At 37.6% G+C, this 15958-nt stretch overlaps 1 protein-coding gene across 11 annotated transcripts in view; it reads left to right on the forward strand.

Moving 5' to 3' along the window:
- CALD1 (caldesmon 1) overlaps window positions 1–15958 on the forward strand; it is a 208842-nt gene that overhangs the window by 158321 nt on the left and 34563 nt on the right. For all 11 annotated transcript variants that reach the window (XM_081282836.1, XM_081282833.1, XM_081282835.1 and 8 more), the window contains one exon: window positions 13095–13241. In XM_081282836.1, the coding sequence (XP_081138962.1) occupies window positions 13095–13241 (147 nt within the window). The remainder of the gene's footprint in view (window positions 1–13094; window positions 13242–15958) is intronic.

The following is a 15958-nucleotide window of genomic DNA, read 5'->3' on the forward strand; positions in this document are numbered from 1 at the left end:
GACTAATTCCAGCCGCCTGGGTGTCAGTTTGCACATTACGGCAGCAAGAATTACCAGCCAGCATCCTGCCACAAGTCAAGACTGTGCCGATAGCTGCCACACTGCCACCTCCTCCTCCATATCTAGGGCTCCAAGCAGCCCCTTTGCTGCCAAGGGCTTTTGATGTCCTACCAGAATTGAGCTCTCCTCCCTCAAAGTCTAGGTCCCATGTGGATCAGTGGTTTGGTCAGAAAGGAACGTACACAAGATTAGAAATCCATAAGCTAATACCAGTGCTGTAACTTTGTCATTTACGATTAGACATTTCTAGAGTCGAGTTGGCTATCTCTACTCCTGAAGCTATTCTTCCTCTATTAGGTAACAATTTTTGGAAATTAATGATTGCAGTTATGGTCAATGGTCAGAATATAGCTTAAGCCTTAGAGGTTAATAATGTATTGTTGAAATAGAAATCTGCTCGAGTCACTTAAGCTCTGTACAAAAATGTCCTTAATGCCCACACCTCTCTCTCAAAGACTGGGGTCTCAGAATCTTAAGCTGTTGGTGATTACAATGTACTTAACATGCACAAATGTGGGAGGTTACTTAATGTTACCCTGTCAGTTAAAATATTTGCATTTTTTATGTAGACAAGGATTTGGGTACCCTCATACATTGTGGATGGGACTGCAAATTAGTACAAGCACGCTGAAAGGCAATATGGAGATTCCTCAAAAATCAAGGAATGGAAGTGCCACATGACTCAGCTATACCATTCCTCAGTAATTGTCCAAAAGAACTAAAATCAGGATACTATAGTGATATAGCCACATCAGTGCTTATAGCGGTGCAACTCACAATAGCCAAGTTATGGAACCAGCCCAGGTGCCCTTCAATAGATGAATGGATTAAGAAAGTGTGGAATATGTACACAATGGAGTCTTACTCGGCCATAAAGAACAAAATTATGACATTTTCTGGTAAATGCAAGGAAATGCTAAGTGAATAAACTAGACTCAGAAACTCAAGGGTCAAATGTTTTCTCTCAAATGTAGGAGCCAGAGCAAAACAAGGGAAAGAAGGCAGGGGGTGGAGGGGCGGATATCATAAAGATATAGAGGAAATCCAAAGAGTAGAAAAAGGAGATAGGGAGGGAAGCGGAGGGACTGAAAGGGGGAGGAAATGTGGAATGAATTTAACAAAGTTATGCGATGTGCGTGTATAAATACACCACAGCAAATTCCACATTTATGTACATCTATAAAGCACCAATTAAAAATAAATAGATAAATAAATAGAAGGAAGACCAGTAGACTAGGGGAAAGGGAATAAGGGGGCCGAAGGGAGGGAAAGAGGAGGCACTGGGAACTGAAATGGATCAAATTAAATTTCACACATGTATGATCATGTCAAAATGAACCCGACTGTTAGATATAATTATAATACACTAATAAATGCATTTTAAAAGTTTGCATTTCTATAGCGGTTTTGTTTACTCCAAGGGAGTCTTCAGCATGGAGGCAGGTTTATTTGGTTGGTTGGCTGGCTTCTTACCAAATCACAACTAAGCATCTGTTTTTCTCCCTCCACCTTGAGCAGGCCCTGTCCCAGGTAAGGTTTCCACAGATGGGACAGTGACCCCTCAAGAACAGAGCAGATTCCTTGGCTTCCTTTCCTAACAGTAGGAGGCTGGACCCATTTGTAGTGATTGGCTGCCGGGTCGCTTATAAGTGTTCTTTCCAAAAGACCAAACATCTAGGATGTGGCCCTTCATTTTCCATTTCCTGTCCGAAAGTTTGTCCTTCACTTATAAACAAAGTTGCAATTCTAGCACAGGGAGGGTCTCAATGAGCCAACTGGATGCTGGACGAGTTGTGCATTACCTCTGGTGTCGGGGAGGTAGTAATCAGTCCGAATATGCTTTCTCAGCGCCTTATCTAGCAGTACTTTAGAGTTTTCTGTTTCTGGAGGAGAGATGAGAGATGCAAGTGGGGAGAAAGAGATGGGAGGCTGTGCCACCCGAATGGAAAGGAGAGGCGGCGGGAAGGAGGAAATGAGTAGTAAATCTTTTTCCAATTAAGAAAAATGAGAGTGGAAGAAGAAAAGCTCCAGAGGGCACTTTTTGGGGAGGGAAAGATCATAAAAGGCCTGTTATGAAAATCCATTACCCATAAATTTCCTTGCATTAAGCACTGCAAGTCTGGAGAGGTACTGAGAAGGCACTCAGCAGAATCTCCAAATCACAGGATATGTGACTCGGCTTAGCATTATCCGAATGCTGTGTAACATTTCCGTCGACATGTCTGCAATGCCACTTTCCCTTACAGGGATTCCTTTTAATTAGTCACAGGCTTATAATCTCCATTTAAGGACATCTTGTTTTCATTTCTCCACTTACTTCATTTCATTTGTCAGACTGTTTACCAATGTGATAGCAGTACTATAATTTGAAGCTCAAACACGTGAAATTATGGACTTATGGACTGTGTCACACAAATATTTCAGATTTGGGAGGAAGACTGAAGTTTTTAGATCACTCATATCAGACTCATCTAAAATGAGTTTATAATTTTTACATTTGAAGATGGAAATGGAAATGGAAATTCCTGTTTCTAGAAGATTGTCTTTGGGAATGAAAAAAAAAATTTGTTGATATACTTGTGGTCCAATGCAGTTGCATTTAAATCAGCCAGTGGGAATGTGGAACTTTCCCTACACCCTGCTCTGGAGCAGGTATTGGTCAGTTATATGTCCAGATCTAAACTTTTATGCAGGAGAAAGAAATGGCAAAATGTAGCATTGCCGGTTGTGTTCGTCAGTTTTCATTACTGTGTCCAAAGACCTGACAAGAACAACTTAGAGGAGAAAAAGTTTATTTGGGGTTCATGGTTTCAGAGGTTTAGTCCATGGCTGGCCAACTCCATGGCTTTGGCTTTGAGGTGAGGCAGAACATCAAGGGGAAAGGGCATAGTGAAGGACAGCTGGTCAGCGCATGGCATGGCAGTTAAGAAGCAGAATGGGTGAGAGAAGAATCAAGACAAGATGAGTCCCAGGCCACGCCCCCAGTGACTCACTTTCTCCAACCATACCTTACCTGCCTACAGTTACCACCTAGTAGTTCATTCAAATTATTAATTCATCAAATAGATTAATTTCCTGATGAGGGTATAGGCCCTGTGATTTAATGACTACCTAAAAGTCCCACCTCTGAACCTTACTGTATTGGGGACCATTCTTTCAAACATGAGATTTTCAGGGGACATTAAATATCTAAACCATCACTCCATTGATGGGCACCTGGATCTGAAATGTTCTCTCATGTTTGACTTTTAAAACATTGACTAAGTCCTTTAATAGAGACAACGGCCAGAGACTGTCTCCAATTAGATTTGATTTTTGATTGACAACAACTTTTTAAAAATACTAAGATCATTAAGATTTATATTTTCATATTTCATATGTTCAAGTTTATTTGAGATTCCTATTCACAATTTAAGATTCTTTTTTAGACAGAGAATCCTAGATTGGGCATGAAGAGAAGATGAATTCTTATGACAACGCAAGTAGTAACTGAGCTTATCTGCATTAGCCACATTTATACCCATTGAATCATAGATACGGGTGGAAAATGAGGAAGAAGTTTGGTCGATTTGATTTTTAACTAGCTTCCTGGCCACTTAAACATTTCTCTTTCTCCTTTTAATTAATTTTGACCAAAGTTTAACTCTAGTGACCACGTGAGCAGCAACACACATATCTTCCACCATCAGCCTTCTCTTTCCATACCTACCCTTTGTAAACATTTGTAGGTTAAAAAGTGAATGTTTGTATCTGATTATACTGATTGTTTTAATAGGGTGGGGTGGTAGATGGGCTGGTGCAAATTCAGTCCTGTTTTTGACAAAATGAATAGATTTTAGTTTATCTCAGGAAACTGTCATGAAATTACTCCACCAAAATCTGTATTTAATGAGATGCATTCTTTCTTTTAAAAAGAAATATGAGAAAAATAACAATTCAATAAGAAAGCAAATCCAAATTCTATTCATATTGTTTCTACTGACTATTATAAACCACTTGTGGACTTTTTTTTAAAGAAAATGTGAGTTGTTGAATAAGTTATTCATTTACTCTACAAACTATCATATCAAGAATATTTGGAAGCCATGCGTGGTGGTACATGCCTGTAATCCTGCAGCTCAGGAGGCTGAGACAGAAGGGTCACAAGTTCAAAGCCAGCCTCAGTAAAAGCAAGGTGCTAAGCAACTCAGTGAGACCCTGTCTCTAAATAAAATACAAAATAGGGCTGGGGATGTGGCTCAGTGGTCAAGTGCCCCTGAATCCAATTCCTAGTATCAAAGAAGAAAGAAGGAAGAAGGAAGAAGAAGAAGAAGAAGAAGAAGAAGAAGAAGAAGAAGAAGAAGAAGAAGAAGAAGAGGAGGAGGAGGAGGAGGAGGAGGAGGAGGAGGAGGAGGAGGAGGAGGAGGAGGAGGAGGAGGAGGAGGAGGAGGAGGAGGAGGGGGAGGAGGAGGAGGGGGAGGAGGAGGAGGGGGAGGAGGAGGAGGGGGAGGAGGAGGAGGGGGAGGAGGAGGGGGAAGAAGAAGAAGAATGATGTTTGGAAAACTCTGTGCCTCCTCTACTACATCTATTCATATGAATAGATGAATCTCCATAACATAATGTTGTAAAAGATACTAATCACACAATGCATACATTAGTATCGTGAAGGTTTTGAAAGGCAATACTTAAAGTGTATTATTTGAGGAGTCATACTAAGGTGATAAAACTACAAATAAAAACAAGAGAATCATACAAATATTCCATAATTCAGAATAGTGGTTGTTTGGTTAAAAAGAGAGAGGAATGGGATTGAAAGGAGCAAATTAAGTCTCCTAGTGTTCTATTCAAATTGGATAGTAGGTGCATGGGTATGTTTTATCTTTATAGTGGTCTTACACCATAAACCTATTTTTAGGTACAATGAAATTCATGATAAAAGTCTTTTTAATTTAAAATAATTAACCCAACTAGAATCTTTCATTTAAAAATTTTCTATGGCTATGTGTATCAATTCAGAAATGAGCCTCTTGGCTTAAGGATCTGCTTTCCCTGAGGCAGGATGATTCTAGAACATTCTAGAATCTTCTGTAACTCAGTCAGAAACTCTAAACACTTCCCAGATCTCTTCTATAACCATACAGAATCAAGCCCAATCTGGTGGCTGGACAAGATGCCTAAGTCATAATGGTGCTAAGAACCAGCCTATTATACATATAGATACACAAAAGTTTTCTTCCATTTGGTCTGAGGCTCTACAACACGTTTCCCCATCACTGTCTGCGGTTAGAGGAACTTGTGTGATTATGGGATGTCATCATCATAGGAAGCAAATGCTGGGCTGATGCCTTGTGAGGACATCCATAAGAACACCAGAGTTTGCCAGCACACAATGTTTTATCAAGAATCCAAATTTATGGTTGGTATATAAACTTTAGTGACTCCAATGTGTTTATGAATGGGGAGAGGGATAAGAGAAGGGCAGATGGATGAAGTGAGATGTACTTCTCTTCCTAGGAAATTTTCTTCAAACTCCAGTAAAGGCACAGCAATGATATACCACAAATAATATGGCACATTTTTACCTGTCTTCCCCACCAAAAAAAGTCCTCCTCTAGATCAAAGAGGCTTTGTTTCTATATTCTGTATTAATTACTAAAAACCAATTATCAGCTATTAGTCATTCCTAAACATATTCTGATCTGAAAATACTTCTATTTAAAATTTTTTTCTCCATTATAATTTTTCATTGCCTTTCTTTTAAAGACTCCAAGGAAAAAATTTAGAGTTGGACTTTATGTGCATTAAATGAAACCACAACATTTGCAGACACCACATATAAACAAAATCATATTCAAGAGCCTGGAATGTTTCTATAAACTTCTTTTAACTTTCAAATATACAGCAAGTCTGCTGGGCAAATATGACTCACTTCAGTAGCTCAGGATTGTCTCTCCTGATCACAGCGTGGCCTGAGATTTTGCTAAGAGTGTTTGAGCAATTTATGGAGTTGATTGGATATGTTTGGAGAATCTGCTTGTGTTTCACATTATAAAAGAAAATTCCTGGGGGTTTTGGTACATGAGAAAGAATAATGAAAATATATATGTCATTTTTCTTCTAAATAGTTGATGAGCATATTTTCAACCCACATGAGGTTTTAACTCTTGAAGTTGGATTCCTTATTAGGACCCCAGTTAAGACAGTGACCTTGGAAGAACCAATAAGAATGGCCATCAAATGAAAATAATAATAATAATAATAATAATAATAATAATAATAATAAAGCTATCCTTCTTTGAAGTTCTGGGCCCCTGGCTTTCTTCCTTCTGGGTGTGGACTACATGGGAATTATGTAGCTGCAGAAAGCTGGAGGCTGAACTGTGCCTCAATTAAAACCTGAAATCTCCTTTAGCCAACACCACTTTCTCTTAAAGAACTTGTCACATAAAAGTGGATGTCACATACAGTGGGATGCAGACCTATCAGAGCTGATTTGGGGGTCCAGTCAACTGTCTACTGGTCTATAAGTTATTATGCATTCACATTCATTCTTTTAGGAAGTGAATTGATTCAATCTGTTGGTATTTAAGGTTCAACACTTTTTAAAAAAAATATATAGGAGTGTGGCAGAAACAATTAAGGAAAACAGAAAGACTTAGAAACTTTGATCTGAGTAGGGTATTTTGTGACTCGGCCTTATTGTAGTGTATGAAGCCTTATTTTCCCTGAAACTTTTCTCACCGAACCTGTGGATCTGCTTATCTGTATACACATGTGTGCTTACCAAGTCCAGGAATGTGGAAGGACACAAAACGGTTTGAAGGTGACAGTTCCAGATCTGTTCAGGAGCACTCTTGTAAATGTCTTCAAGTTCAGCAGTGGTTCTCCAGCAATGAAATCTTAGTAAGAGAGTTCCGAGTTCATATCCATACCAAGTATTCTCCCTAGTCTGATAAATAACTGTCTCATACTAAAAAACACTGTTTTTCAAAAAAATAGGTAGGTAGATAGATAGATAGATAGATAGATAGATAGATAGATGATAGATAGATGTATGTAGTGGTTTATAAGCTATGGATTCCTTTCATGCATCATAGAATTCATATTTTATTAATAAATAACAAAAGTATAAGCAATTGTGATATCATTTTCTTTTTCTTAATATTTTAAAAGAATCCTTTGGCTTAACATGTTGGAATCCACAGAGGAGATTAAATCTATCCTCTGAACCTATCAGGTTAGCAGTGGACTGTCTTAATATATGCTGATTCTATTTGGTTATAGAAGTGACTGAGCATGGGCATGTGAATTGGAATAACTACTGTGAAAGGAAATCTTACAGATTCTTTTAAATCTACGTGAATGCATACTATTCCACTTCTCACCATCTACCTCAGCCATAGGGAAGAAATGGAAGAAAACCCAAAATGTCTGTGTATAAAACAATAATCAAATAAATTATGAACTCCTACTATGTAGATGATAAAAATAAAGTATGACTCAGGGAATTAATTTTGCCAAGTCTTTAAGTATGTTATTAAATTGTTTAATTTTTAAGATACAGTTATGAAATATACAATGTGTGTAAAAATATACAATAGCAAGGTGGCAGATCCAAGCTTAATTTTACTATTTGATTATTCAGTTAATTACCGAGAACAGTACTGTGACTATCAACATAAAATCAGTAAATCTATGCCTGCTATAGACTTAACTTTATGTTTTCACTCTTTCTGAGTATTTAGTGCTCCTAAACATGTAATCAAATCAGCCCCTGCCTCCGTAAAAATAGCTATTCTTTTTTTCTTATTCTGTTTTTAAGCATGATTTCCTGTCAAGAGATATTGTTTTGTTAATAAAACACTATTGCCAGAATTTTACTTGGAAACATCAAGGAGGTTGTCTTGTAGTCTCAAATCATAAAATTAGCAAAATGGAAAAAAGACAGTAGAAGGAAATAAGAGCAATATTCTTCACACCAGGGAGGACTTGGGGTACAAACAAAACAAAACAACCTATAATGTAGATGATGTACTCACAAGAATTTTGTCAGAATTGCTCAAGTCGTGAGAACTACTTGATGGGAGTGTGGGATGAGGGGAACACTGAGGCCAGAAGACAACTAACGCATTGCTCGAGGACTTCTGCCTGTCAGTCCCTGCTCTTGTCATCTGGTACACAGTTAGACCTCACCCACCCTAAGGTGAAGACACTGAGTCCTCAGCGATTCCCTTATTTGCTGGGTTTGCACTACTTTTGCTTATTTGAACTTTCCATCTAAAATACCTTGAATATAACATGATCATCCTGTGGCTTGAATATATTGAGGCAGCAGAGTGCTAGTCTTAAAAATTGTTGTGTTGTAAAAGCCACAGCATTACAAGAAAGTTTTCCTGTTGCATAGATCCGTTTTTTGTTTTTTTTTTTTCTTATCACATAACACCAAGGCATTTTAGCAATGTTTCTGGAAATGCAAGAAAAGACAATTTTCTCAACTGACACAATCAAATAACATCATATAATTACAATGGACTTTGGGGATTTCTTGCACTTATTCACAGGTGTACATATGTGCACATGAGTCTCTCTTTCTTTTGAATATCCAATGAGTGATTTTGCCGTTAGCAACACTGGTCTTCCTGCAGACCTTCCTGTGCCCTTCTCCAAGCGTTTGTGGCAAGAAATCATCCAAAGCAGTTACCAAGAGACAAAGCGGAACACTCTGTAGTAAACCCTTTTTCAGCCAGTGTGGATAGAAAGCTCATGGGTTCTGATCAACGCAGCATTTTATTTCATAGAGAGTTGCTCAGTTTATTTGTGGATTTTCAAAAAGTAGATCACAAATAAGATGCATTTGATGAGAACCCTGTTAAACGTACTTCAGTCTTTCTCAAGATGATTCAGAGGAACTTCGGGATCCCACGCTGCTTCTGAATCATCTGGGAACATCTGTTGTCTTTGTACTGTAGAATATGGGTGGACTGGTTAATACTGGCATCTGCTGAATTTTCACAGAAGGAACACATGGGTCGTTATGCTTTTATTACAATCCAGTGGCTGGTTAGGTATGTGTTTTACTAGCCATCAGCATTTCATATAAGTTTAAATCTGGTGTGTGGAAAATCAGAAATGTTAACATTTTGACTTCAACCAGAACATAGAGCAAAGCTTATACTATCATTTAGATAGGATCCTGTATACTTATCTTTTTAGACAAATTTTGCTTATGGTAAAATTAGCACTCTCCTGCATTACTGGTGTTATAGACCTTTTTGGAGAGCATACTAAAAGCCTGTAAAACAAACATACTTTTATTTAACTCAGAAATTCTAATCTCTGAGAAATTTTCTTAAGTAAATAATTGCACAAATGGTAAAAATGTATCAATATTGATATCCTTTGCAGCATCATTTATAAGAACATAATGTTAAAAAAATAAACAAATAAGGACATAATGTTGAAAAAAAATCTTAAATATCAAGCAGTAGAAAAAATGATCAAATAGATTATAGTACATCCATATGATTATATTTGGGTGTATTTATAAAATTTTATTGTATATATGTTATTTATACATAAGATGTATAACATATACACATAATATACACATATTTAAAATACTGTTTCTGTTGACAAACTATTAATGTGTTAAAATTAGTCATAAATAAGGTAAATTAAAGAAACTTTACAAAATCATATGTATAAGTGATCCCACTTTATAAAAAATGTAAATATCTATGTACAATAGGAAAATATTTTATAGAATATATCAAATTAGCACTATATTTGTACCTGGGTGGTATGATCTTAGGAAGATGATTTTTACTTTTGCCTTTATACATTTTGTATTATCTTGTTTTTAAAGTAATAATTCTATGCTACTTTTAGAATAAAACAAATTGAGTTTTTCCAATGTTGAATGAAGAAAAAAAATAAAAAGAGAATCTGTGATGAAGTGTGAAATACAGGTTGCTTTGGAGCATGCCTAAAAGTTAAGGAGTTACAATTTGCTTTGCATGCTGAGGGCTAATGTAGGGAGTCTCACAGTTGAAGGATTTCCACACCTAGCAAGTTATTTGGTACAGACACAATTTCACTTATAAGTATAAAGTCAACTGATAGGTTCTCGAGTCAGCAACCAGGCATTTTATAATTGAAAAATAACGTGAAATCATTTTGACTCTTTTTGCTGCTGTTGTTCTTAATTTTGTAAACAATTTTGACTTTTTCCTTTTTTAGTAGTAGTAAAAGATCCCCTCAAACCTAGCTCTGATGACTGTAGAAAAGGGCCTACCAATGGAGAATGGTTGTCCGTAATTTTTAAGCTTCAAAATGTGAAGAATTAGAAGAGACAGCGGGGATGATTGGATTGTTCAGGTCACTCCGCCCATGAGAAATCCAAGAGGAGGAAAGGTTAAGTGTGACCTGGCTGTGGTGGCAAATCTAGTTCGTGTCAGAGCTAAAAGCCAACAACATCCAGCCATGAAGGTTACCGAGTGTGCAGAAGGAGAAAAATGGCAACATCTCAGATTTTTCCAATATGGTGGGAAATGAGGGTTTAAAGCTAGATTTCATTAGGAAAGGGAGGACATTTGCTTTTAGCATAGGGATGTCTCACATGGAGCTCTTGCTTGTCTTGGAAGAGGAAGGTCCCTGTAATAGCCATGGTCTCATGACTGGTCCAGAGATGAAAAAGAGCAAATTAAGACTTTCTGTTTGATTAGTTTGGGAAGAAGTCACGAAGGACTCATTCTCCCTGCTGTGGTTAAAGCTGTCTAGGGAGAAATAAGCCAAGGGAGTATCAGGCCAAAAATCTGAAGGTTGAAGCCAAACCACTGGGAAGGGCTTTCGACTGCAAACTACAATGTGATTGAACTAGAAAGGAACATTCGACTCATGTCGTGTTGACACCTCAAACTCAACAAGTCTAAAGTTGAACTCATCTTTCCTCCAAAGCAGCTCCTTAACTGACCTTTTCTAACAACAACAACAAAAATACTGCACTTTAGAATGCTTTGTCATAGCATATCCATTATTTCATGTAATTGCCACATGCCTACAAGCAAGGAAATTTAGCTCAGGTTAACCAAGGGCCTGCAAGTACCTAAGAGATCAATTCTGAAAACCAGGTTTTCTGAATCCTAATCTAGTCATCCATTAACTTTACCACACTGCCCCGTCTCTTCATATTTGTGGAAAATTACCAGTTAGTTTTATAGAATTAGTAAGTGACACTTTATTTATATTGGCATTTGAGCATTGCACACTAGCGGATTTTAGTAAGTATGAAGTCAGATTTTCTAAAGTAGTAAGGAGCAAACCAACCAGCCCTTGAATCGCTAATCTTGTTTTTTATAAGATACCTAGATGAAAAAAATACATAGCCTTCTTGTTATTGAAGTCAAAAGATAATACAGATAAAATGAGGTACTAGAATTGTCCCAAAATGATCAATTTGTAAATTTAACATGAGCAAATCATCATTGTTCACATTAGATAACTGATTGCTGATATAAAGTGTATGCTTCCAATGTCATTTTTTTTAAAATTTAAAAAGTATTTGGGTTTTATAGTTTTAAGAATCTTGAGTGTGTTCTAGAAGCTGCCATGGAACATTGCACCTGTTGTTAACAATATTGTATTATACACTTAAACATTTATTAAGAGAGTAGATCTTATGTTAAGTATTTTTACCATGATTAAAAATAATAATTTCTAATATGAAACATTTATGTATTTGGATTTCTTCTTGTAGATATGTAAGTAACAAGAAAAAATACTTTAACTTTCCACGGTAAAAAGCAGCCCTCTCTAATTCAGCCTCATCCACAACCCCCATCAATCCACCAGGCCCTGGGCGGGGCAGCTCTCCCCTGGTCTTCTGGAGCTCTGTATCTCAGTGTATATTACACCTTCAGAAGAAGCCAAGTTAACCATCCAGGCCATTTCCTCTTGACTTTGGGCATCTGTAGTTTCAAAGCCTCAATTCTTCACTTGGAAATAAATATGAGAGGAAATATACCTAGCGCAGCGATACTGATTGTAATTTCCCCAAATAGGCATTTGCTTCCAGTGAAACTGTAACTAAGTAACATACACAAGTGGGGAGTCTCCTGTGGGTTTTCAACCTGCCTCAGCTCTTAGGCTTCTGTCTAAATATATACCTGTGGGCCACTATGAGGTAGAAGACACTGCTGCAGCATGGTTCCGAGCATAGGAGGGTCCTTAGAGCCACCTCTTCAAAATGCACTGACTTTGAAGCTTCTGAACGCTAGTCAATAACACCTCCCCTCTCCAGTAAAAAGAACCTGAAAGGAAAAGCAAAATCTAACCAAAAGACCCCTGATTTCAATTCTCTTGAGCAATTTTGGCTTATTACACCAAAGTCTTGGTTTGTAACTTGATTCTTTTCTTATCTTTGTGACAGTGCCTATACAAGTATTTCACACAACTTACTGAATCCTTTTTAATAGGTCTTTGATTATTTTTGGTTCAATACTTTGGATTTCTGCTTCTAAATTTCATATGTGATAACTGGCTTAAATCAAGAAATCAAAATATGCTAACCCAACAGTCTCCAAAGGCAGTCTGCTTTTACATAGATTTTTTTAGGTTACCTGATCATTGTGGATTATCCTCTGTAGTTATTATATAATGCTTTTCAAGTTTGAAAACTAACTGGGTGCAGTGGTGCATGCCTGTAACCCCAATGGTTCAGGAGGCTGAGGCAGGAGGATCACAAATTCAAAGCCAGCCTCAGCAAAACCAAGGTTTTAAGCAAATCAGTAAGACCCTATCTCTAAATAAAACAAAAAATAGGGCTGGGGTTATGGCTTAGTGGTTGAATGCCCCTGAGTTTAATCCCCAGTATCCACCCCCCCCAAAAAAATGATTGAAAACTAGTCAGTTGGTCCTCCAAGTTTAGGAACAGAATCATCCTGTAAGAACCCTGTGGTGAGGTTCGGCAAAGGGACCAGGGCTGTTCCTGCTAAGAAGTCGATGAACACATTTTTGCAGCTGGCCTTGCTCAAGAGCTTGTCTTTGTGATGTTCCAGAATTGCCTATCAGAGGAACGATGATGACGAAGAAGAGGCAGCGCGGGAACGTCGCCGGCGAGCTCGACAGGAAAGGCTGCGGCAGAAGCAAGAGGAAGAATCCTTGGGACAGGTGACCGACCAGGTGGAGGTTCACACCCAGAACAGGTACTGCCCTCTCTGAATGGAGAATTTCTCATTGCATCTTAGTCTGGTTGTTGAACTAAAATTACCTGAGAAAGGAAAGCAAGGCATTCCTTTTCAGCCCAGCTCAACCCTTTTTCAGTCTCTCTTGATTTGGCCAAAGATCAGGTTGGACAGTCAGTCTGATTTAGACATTAGGACACCTTCATTCCCTACACACACACACACACACACACACACACACACACACACACACTTCATTCCCATCCCTAAACGTACTCCCAGTGAAGGCTTTTATTTTGTTTCATAATCTGGTATTTTAAAAATTTACTAAGTACAATGGATTATACTTTTAAATAAGTATATTCCTTTGTAGCATATTGCTATCTTTTTTGAACTGAAGATCAACTAGTTTTAATAGAGACTATGTGCCTACCAATAATAGATGACTCTTGAATTTTAAAAGTAGGTATGAATTGCAGATGTCTTCCTTTTCTTAGCATAAAGCCCAAACCAATATTTTCTGTAGTATTCAGAGAGATGATTAATTTATTGTGACTGTTTAAACTTGTTTAACACGTTTACTATTAGAATTTTTTCCTACTCAGGCCCTGGTAGAAATTAGAGTTGAGAATACCTAATAGGTTCAACTTCTTCAAACAGGGCTTTTATGGGGCTGGGGTTGGGGCTCAGTGGTAGAGCCCTTGCCTAGCACATGTGAGACACTGGGTTTGAGCCTCAGGATCACATAAAAATAAATAATTAAAATAAAGATATTGTGTCTATCTACAACTAAAAAATAATTAAAAATAGGGCTTTTATAATAGAAATAGGATCACATGGTTCATTTTGTTAATGGTTATTATATGTCATTTATTTGCACCAAGGTCTAGAAAATATAAAGTATATTTGGAGAAAAAAATCATTTTAATTTAAAACTGTGAACTGCTTAAATAAATGAAACCTTATTATAAGGTCTTGCATGTGGTTTTGTTTTGCATGCATGTTTTATTTTGTCGATGTTTGGAGGGAGCTGTTGATAGCTCCTTTAATTCAGCCTATTCAAATGATTATGAAGGGAAAGGGTCAAGACTTCTGGGGCTTAAATTCGAACAGTTCCATCAGATTTCTAAGGTTATCTTGCAAATGCTCATAGGCAGAGTCAATTCAATAAGGAAACTTATTGGCAAGGTAGAAAAGTAGAAACCTTGACCCTTGAGGAGCAGCTCCAATGTAATTAGGGAGGAAGTCCAGCAAAGGGGACCACAAGTATGATGTCCAGGGCTCACTAACTGCCTCTGAATCCCAAATAGATGCTTTGTAAACTGTTTCTTCACCTGAATAGAAATAGAAATAGAAGTTATACCTTTCCCCTAAGAATAATGTTAAACTTTTTTTTTTTCAGTACTGGGGATTGAACTCAGGGGTGCTCTACTTCGGAGTCATGTCCCCAGCTCTTTTTATTTTTATTTTGAGACAATTTCTCACTAAATTGCTGAGGGTGGCCTTCAACTTGTGACCGTCCTGTCTCAGTCTCCTGGGTAGCTGTTATTACAGGGACCACCATGCCTAGCTCTTTGTTTCTTTCTTTTTTTAAGGGAAAGCATATTCAGGTCTAACATATTCATTAACCTAAGAAAAATAAGTCTTCTTGGAAATAAATGGCTCTCTCACTTGACATCTACTGATGATCACTGTCATGACTTGTACAAATACAAAGATAAGTTTTAACAGTCTGTTGGTTTCTTAACTTCTTATTTTCATCTGGTTAACATTTTGGAATTTGGGGTAGCTTCTTAAAATTATTAGAATTCAGTTGATTCAAATGCCTTATATTAGGCGTTTCCCTGTAAGTTCTGAATTCTTTGTATTTCCATGGACAGTTAGTCCTTTTATATCTAATTCATGTGGACATTGTCCTACAGCAACAGCAAAGGCCAAGAAAGTTTGAAATCTAGGGTTTACTCTGCCATATTTTGTTGTTAAATATGAAATATGTTTTTCCAAAGTTAAGTGAACTTGAACATCAAAAGGGCCAAGTTTCCTATGAACCATGAAATTTGATGGAGTTTCTAAACATTGTAAGGCGTTCGCTTCCAACTCTGGTCACAGTTCTGGTATTACATGACTGATTCTCTCCTGCCAGTGGAGACCAACACCCTTGGATTGGGCAGTGACCAGCATCTTCCAAGAGTGAGTGAGATGATGAACATTGTACAGTTTGGGTTTTAGAGATTTTTCCCTTTTTAAAAAAACATTAACTATAACTGCCTTTTATTCACTGTGGAGAAGAAGGACAAGAAACCCTTTTTTCTTGGAAATCTTGACAAAGAAGGTAGATAGTCTATATATTAGTCGGGGTAATGCTGCTACTTTGACAATGAGCCCCCACATGTTAGTAGTTTAATATAATACGTAAGTCCAGTTTGGGTATTTCTGTCCTGGTCACCATCTTCCTTTCTTTTATGACTCTGTTAATCCCTAGGGATTTGGAGTCTTCTGACCCAGCCAACAGTCAGAGATAGAAAGGACAGAGAATGGACCTCTGCTTCTTTCTTAATTGCTTTAGTTTGGACATATCACTTTTGCTCATATTTCATTGGCAACTATGGTCACATGGGCTGCCTAGGCACAAGAGGAGAGAGTAAGAAATCCAATACTTGATTGGCAAACATCCACGGCACTTTTAGCATGGGGAGTAGACTCCACTGACCTGAGCAAAGAATTACACATGCTGTCAG

The sequence above is a fragment of the Spermophilus citellus genome, assembly GCF_964194105.1.
Source record: "Spermophilus citellus genome assembly, chromosome: 3".
Taxonomy (NCBI): domain Eukaryota; kingdom Metazoa; phylum Chordata; class Mammalia; order Rodentia; family Sciuridae; genus Spermophilus; species Spermophilus citellus.